The 7,252-nt window shown below is 39.3% G+C and overlaps 2 protein-coding genes across 2 annotated transcripts; both read left to right on the top strand.

The window, feature by feature from the left end:
- Window positions 1-53: 53 nt before the first annotated feature.
- LOC127509356 (F-box only protein 48) lies at window positions 54-1,498 on the top strand. Its single transcript, XM_051887997.1, is given in 3 exon segments — window positions 54-421; window positions 424-668; window positions 754-1,498. Coding segments are annotated over 3 exon segments (456 nt in total). The 5' UTR covers window positions 54-372; the 3' UTR covers window positions 916-1,498.
- A 1,999-nt stretch (window positions 1,499-3,497) lies between these two features.
- cnrip1a (cannabinoid receptor interacting protein 1a) lies at window positions 3,498-6,927 on the top strand. Its single transcript, XM_051887973.1, has 3 exons — window positions 3,498-3,797; window positions 4,182-4,326; window positions 5,814-6,927. The coding sequence occupies exons 1-3, from the start codon at window positions 3,619-3,621 to the stop codon at window positions 5,976-5,978; spliced, it is 489 nt and encodes a 162-aa protein (XP_051743933.1). The 5' UTR covers window positions 3,498-3,618; the 3' UTR covers window positions 5,979-6,927.
- The last annotated feature ends 325 nt before the right edge of the window (window positions 6,928-7,252 follow it).

Here is a 7,252-nt window from a genome sequence, read left to right as displayed (position 1 = left end):
GACGTTTGTGTCGTAAACAAACAGAGACGTTTAAATCCTCAGCTGTCAGCGAGACGCGAGTGGCGGTATGAATCTTTACAAATAACATATATATATTTTTAAATATCATCTTAAATGTCATCTTTTCGTACTGCATACAGTTATATAACGTTAGATGTGATCGTTTCGTTGTTGTTTCTGTTCTAGCCATTGTTTCTGTTCGCTCGATTTGCGTTGTTGGTGCTGTCCACTACGAACAGATACTGCGACCGTTCAGTTACACACGCACAATATAACCTTCGTATTGCTTAAATAATAATGTTTGATTTGTACGTCAATAAATAACTGGGTTTGGGGAAACTGAAACTGTTTTAGGACGCTGAGAGATGCAGAATGTCTGCAAAAGGAGCAAAAGCGCCATCTTCAGGCCAGAAGGAGACTCAACCATGATCCCTGGTGGCCAGGATCCACTTCAGCAGAACTTTGCAGAGACCCTGCCAACAGAAATGAGTGTGAGGATCTTCAGCGAGCTGGACATCAGGAGTTTGTGCCGTGCCTCGCTCACCTGCAGACAGTGGAATGACATAATCGAGGGCAGCGATCACCTGTGGAGGAGCCACTGTCTTACGGTGCTGGCTGTTTGCCTGAGGGAAGTGAATGGGGACAGGCTTGATGGATGTTCGTGGAAGGTTTGTGTTATTGTTCTGAAAACATCTGCTTCATTTTGTACCTACCTCTGCTGTTTGTTTACCTTTCTTCTTTCTTCTGTCCCAGGTTACTCTTGTGCGTAACTACAGGAAAGGCTGCGTAAAGAGGAGGTGGCTGAAGGGGCGGTACAGTAACATCCGCTCTGCCGATGATATCCCGCCCAACAGCATGTGTCCCCTGGACGTGGAGACCTGGGGAGAGATACTAGAGGCGGAACTGGAGAGATAGAGCTAAAAGACTTTTGGGATCATGCCAACAGGCTGTCGACAACGGAGCATTTTGACTGAAACACTTGCCGGATCATTTTATAATCAGTGTTGCCAAAAACACATAGACTGAGGTGGTTAGAAAACATGATAATGTGGCTTTTGTAACGAAAAATGTTTGATTTATTACTGAAATTTGCTTGAGACTGTATGGGAATCTGATGGAATTGTTTTATAGCTAGAACAGAGAGAGATCTTTTCTTCACACTTTTTATTGATCAACAAAATTGTGCACCTTTTGATTTTTTAAGTTTTCATTTCATAATCAGTGTTGCAAAAAAGCACAAAGACTGTGGCGGTCAGAATACATGATAAAGTGGCTTTTGTAATGGAAAATTTTAGTTGTATTACTGAAATTTGCTTGAGACTGTATGGAAAATTAAGTTTTATAGGTTTCATCTGATGGAACTGTTTTAACGTTTTGGGAGCTTCTTTATAGATCAACAAAATTGTGCACCTTTCAAAATTCTCATCTCCAAAAGTGTTTTGCCTTAAATCATGCAACTATTATTTTATAAAAGTTAATATATTATTATTTAAAATCATGTGTCCCTGTGCTATATTTCTTTTCTCGTCCCTGGCCTTCTGCTGCTGTCTGTCTGTATACACTGATCAGGCATAACATTATGAACACCTTCCTAAATTGTGTTGGTCCCCCTTTTGCTGCCAAAACAGCCCTGACCCGTCAAGGCATGGACTCCACTAGACCTCTGAAGGTGTGCTGTGGTATCTGACACCAAGATGTTAGCAGCAGATCCTTTAAGTCCTGTAAGTTGTGAGGTGGAGCCTCCATGGATCGGACTTGTTTGTTCAGCACATCCCACAGATGCTCGATTGGATTGAGATCTGGGGAATTCGGAGGCCAAGTCAACACCTCAAACTCGTTGTTGTGCTCCTCAAACCATTCCTGAACCATTTTTGCTTTGTGGCAGGGCGCATTATCCTGCTGAAAGAGGCCACAGCCACCAGGGAATACCGTTTCCATGAAAGGGTGTACATGGTCTGCAACAATGCAACAAAGGTAGGTGGTACGTGTCAAAGTAACATCCACATGGATAGCAGGACACAAGGTTTCCCAGCAGAACATTGCCCAAAGCATCACACTGCCTCCGCTGGCTTGCCTTCTTCCCATAGTGCATCCTGGTGCCATGTGTTCACCAGGTAAGTGACGCACACACACCTGTCCATCCACGTGATGTAAAAGAAAACGTGATTCATCAGACCAGACCACCTTCTTCCATTGCTCCGTGGTCCAGTTCTGATGCTCACATGCCCACTGTTGGCACTTTCGGCAGTGGACAGGGGTCAGCATGGGCACCCTGACTGGTCTGCAGCTATGCAGCTCCATATGCAACAAACTGTGACATCATGTCGCCGGTTCACCACTGTTGCTTCCTTGGATCACTTTTGACAGATACTGACCACTGCGGACCGGAAACACCGCACAAGAGCTGCAGTTTTGGAGATGCTCTGACCCAGTCATCTAGCCATCACAATTTGGCCCTTGTCAAACTCACTCAAATCCTTACACTTGCCCATTTTTCCTGCTTCTAACGCATCAACTTTGAGGACAAAATGTTCACTTGCTGCCTAATATTTCCCACCCACTAACAGGTGCCGTGATGAAGAGATAATCAGTGTTATTCACTTCACCTGTCAGTGCTCATAATGTTATGCCTGATCGGTTTATGTCTTTATAACTATTTAAAATAATATAGAAATTTTGTCATGCTATAAAATGTTTTATTTCAAAATGGAGATTTTGAAAGTAAATGAGTATGTTATAAATAGTCTTATCAGACCAATTATGTCTTTCAGTGCTAATTTATAGCGTTATGCAATCTCAAGCTAAATTAACTTGTTAATTTATGAGGGAGGAATCTGTGATATACAACTAATTATGAATGTTAAATAAGAATAGAACTTACCTACGTTTGAACTCATCTGATTACTCAAATTGTGTCACTTCCTCTTCATTATATAATTTAAAATGACATTTAAAATGAAACTATCCATTTAAAATAATTTAATTAAAAGGTTTATATCATTGTTGTTATTGCAAAGCTTTCTAAAAACACAAAAATGCATACAAATGCACATAAAATGTATATATTCCTCCAAAAACACCTATTTTAAAAAAAGTTTATAGTTAATTATATTCATTATATGTTAATATTTCAAGCTCATCAAACACGTAATAGCAGCTTTTTTGTGTGTTTAGCGTATTTCATAAAATGTTGAGGACACAAATGGCACAGCATTAGTGTAGCAACACATGATTCTTCAGTTTCAGCACTTTGGACAGGGACTGTTTTAATCGCGAGAATAACGGAGATGGACACTAACACAATGGGTTTAGGATCTAAATCTAATGCTTGATAATCTATTTACGATATCTATGACTCCTAGAATACAAAAATAGAAAATATCAAAACAATTGATAGGGTAGCGATGCCTATTTACCTGCGTTTGTTTACCCAGCGCGAGCGTGAAAAATGGGCACTGGTGTATTATATACATATGCATATATGTATGCTGCTGCATGAATGGGTGTGATGGCTTGTGTAGACGTCACAGCATCTCTCAACAGCTTCCTGGGAGCATCCGCCATCCCTTTAATGACGGGGAGTCCTGGAAATACATCGACCTCCGTTATCTCGCAACTATGGCCGACGTTCCAGCGATAATAAACATCGCGATTTCATTGAAAATCCAACCTAATGACGGACCGGTGTTTTATAAAGTGGACGGGACGAGGTTCGGCCAAAGCAGGACAATCAAAATGCTAACAGGATCGAAATACAAAATCGAGGTGATCGTGAAACCGGGTAGCGCGGAGGCCACGTAAGTCGGTTTAATGTGAATACGCGACTGAATTAATCGTGTATAGCCTGTATAAACTATGCATTTGATATGTTTTTGCACATACATAGCTCTTAGGACTCGATGTTTTGCCGTAATATTGTAACGATGTCGAAATATGCACCTGCGCCCCTATAAGAAAATAAATAGCCTATATAATATATGATATCATGTAGACTATATAAAGACTGCTCTATATTGAAGGCGATTCTTTATTTGGGCAATACGATATTTATGGCTGTAAAACTGAACCATGGGGATGTGTTACGAGTCTTTAATGTTTTATTGACAGAAGGAATTTCAGATGTGTGTCAAATAAGCTAAACAGGCAGATATAACATGACACTTGTTTAAATGGGTTTTCAGCACAATGGGGATCGGCGGAAAGACCTTCCCGTTGGAGCAGCAGTCCAAAGATGATGAGCAGATCGTCTATAATGGCACCTATGACACTGAGGGTGTGCCACACACCAAGAGCGGGGACAGACAACCTGTGCAGGTCTCCATAGAGGTAACAAAAAGAGCTGAAATCATGTGGAACTGGTAGATGCTAAATTGCTCATACAGAGGATTAGGGATTTGAAGCTAAGCTAAGCCTAAGTATTAGACTTCACACATAACTCGTACTGCACTGTTTTGGCTTGCTTGCATGATGCATCAAATCACTGAAGGCGTTTTGCATGTTGAAGAAAGATGGCCTGTTACTTTACACATAGATGCCGGTGCATGTAATGCAGGTGGTAAAACCGGCAAAAAAGCTTGAGGAGCTGCTCAAGCTGTATCTGGGGGTCAAATATCACAGACACATGGATGTGGGCTGTTTGACCTTGGCCAGTGAGAAACTGTCCATAATACAATAGCAACCGCATATAAACACCCTTGCAACCACATAGCAATGCCATAGAAACCACAGAGAACACCATAGCAGCTGCACAGCAGCCATCCACAATCCTGTCATTTACATTTACACACTTGGGAGACGTTTTTATCCAAAGTGACTTACATTGCATTCAAGCTGAAACTTTAGATTGCATTCATATTCTGGGAATCAAACCCACACTCTAAAAAATGCTGGGTTAAAAACAACCCAAGTTAGGTTGAAAATGGACAAACCCAGCAGCTGGGTTAAATGTTAAATTTCCAACCTATTTTGGGTCCATTTTAAGCAAGCAATACAGTAATTTTTAAACAATAGTTGAGTTAAATAAAACTGGCCAGCAGGTTGGGCAAACATTTAACCTAACCGCTGGGTTTGTCCATTTTCAACCCAACAATCAATCACCTCTTACATTTTCTTCAGAAAACATAAACAATTAGCTTACAATTGGTAGATTTGTTAAATATTAGTTTCTAAAATTCTAGGTCCTTTAATTTTGAAATCAGAATGTTAAGATTCAAGATTATTATTTTCTACACTTTCTACACACTGCAGTTGATGCTTAAGGATGCAAAAAAAATATAGAGCCCATATTTTTTATTATTATCAATATACATTAATCTCCAAAACATATGACAAACTTTAAAAAAAAAAAAAAAAAAATAATAATATTTTAATTGTATTATATTTAATCTATGTCGGCTCCAATAGCCTCGTGGGCAGGGCACTGACATATTTGCGCTTTGGGTATCCCAAGTCCAATCCTGGCTCGTGGACCTTTCCCCTTCTCTCTCTCCAACTTTGCTTCCTGTCAACTTACTGTCCTATAAAAAATGGCAAAAATAAATCTTTAAAAAAATTATATTTAATCTATATTAAATGGGAAGCAAGTACCTGGACAAGCATTAAGAAAAACCTGTAACACCTAAAAAAATAGCAATAAACGACAAAAAACATATAAACTGAGAGCTAAATCAAGTACATATCTAGTTAACAAGTAAGAGCATTGTGGTAATTTTGCATTGTTATAAGTATGTAAGCATGAAAACATCCACACAAAGTGTATGAAGAGAACTGAACCATAACATCTCACTAACTTTCCATCTTCCTGTTGTTGGCAGTTCAAAGATGCTGGCATGTTTGAGACAGTGTGGCAAGTGAAATACTACAACTACTACAAGAGAGAACACTGCCAGTTTGGCAACAGCTTCAACTGCATCGAGTATGAGGTCAAGCCCAACGAGACCCGCAGTCTCATGTGGATAAACAAAGAGGTCTTCCTGTAAAACACCAGCGGAGCGGCACAGAAGCACAAAACGTCCTGTAACCATCATGGGGCCGCTGTGTGTGGGACAGATGACTGCAAGCTCCTCAGTGAACTAAGATGTGAAAATGAAAGTCTGATCCATCAGGGTATCTGTTCACCAGTCAAGCAGTACACCTATTTGTTCAACCACTGGTCATGCATGATTTCCAGTTTCAGTTGTCTGTCAGTCTGAACAGAATTTCCTCAGTTACTGTATGTCTCATGCCTAAGCTGGTGAAACTCTGAAAAAGATGAAGCTTTGGGTGAAAGTTTCCATGGGAAAGGATTTTCAGCTCTCTCTTGGTCATTTGCACATCACATATCTGCTCTATTATGGTTACAAATACACTGAGACCATCTTTCCACGAGACTCGGATGAGAAGGCCTGTATTTAACCCAGTCATTTGCTGTTAAAGAGACGGGCAGTGCTCCACAATGCTTGCTCAAAAAGGTGCTGTATGAACTTACACAGGCTATACATGATACTCTATATTAGTGTGTGTATAATGTAATATTATCAAAGTAAAGACCAGTCAGTTAATATTGTGGTCTTTTGAGACCAGCGTAAAACAATTATTTATTTGTGGCAGGCGTGCCTGTTTCTGTATGGTGTGAATGGATGTTTGCTTAGTTCCCATTTTGTGTTATGCTGTTGTTTACTGCTTAATCTGTTATTTATGTTGCCTATTTCTTCACAGAAGCATTAGTTCACTGGTGAGAGTTAGAAGTGAATCAGAAATGAAGTTAGTGCTTTATTTATTTTGATTTAATTCTATTCCTATTTTCACTCATATTCTGATTGTTTTTTTTTGCTTGTGGGGTGCCTATGTGTTTCGCTGAATATCAGTCATGATTTTGATCAGTCTTCTGTGATTTTGAGCCAAACTTTTGACTTTTTTGTAAGAATATAAACAATCCTGTTGCTTGAATTTTTGTGCTGTTTTAATAAATACGTTACAGTTTAAGACAAAAGACCAAAAGAAGAATGAGGAAAGGAAAAAAACCTCACAAATATGCAATAAATTGATAACAACATGCTGGTTGTTTTTAGCTATGTATATTGATATACTTTAGTAACCTTATAGCTGATAGACATTATAGATAACTAGATTATTTTATAATTTCCATCATATGAAGTTATTTTTTGCCAACAGGCAGCTGCTGCAGATTAAATACAGTATATGGGTTGTTATTTAAAAATATATATATATGTTTATAGACACACCTGGGACACTTTAAGATGCAAATGCTAGC

This window comes from Ctenopharyngodon idella, chromosome 1 (genome assembly GCF_019924925.1).
Source record: "Ctenopharyngodon idella isolate HZGC_01 chromosome 1, HZGC01, whole genome shotgun sequence".
NCBI lineage: Eukaryota > Metazoa > Chordata > Actinopteri > Cypriniformes > Xenocyprididae > Ctenopharyngodon > Ctenopharyngodon idella.
This window is presented reverse-complemented; position numbering and strand designations above follow the sequence as displayed.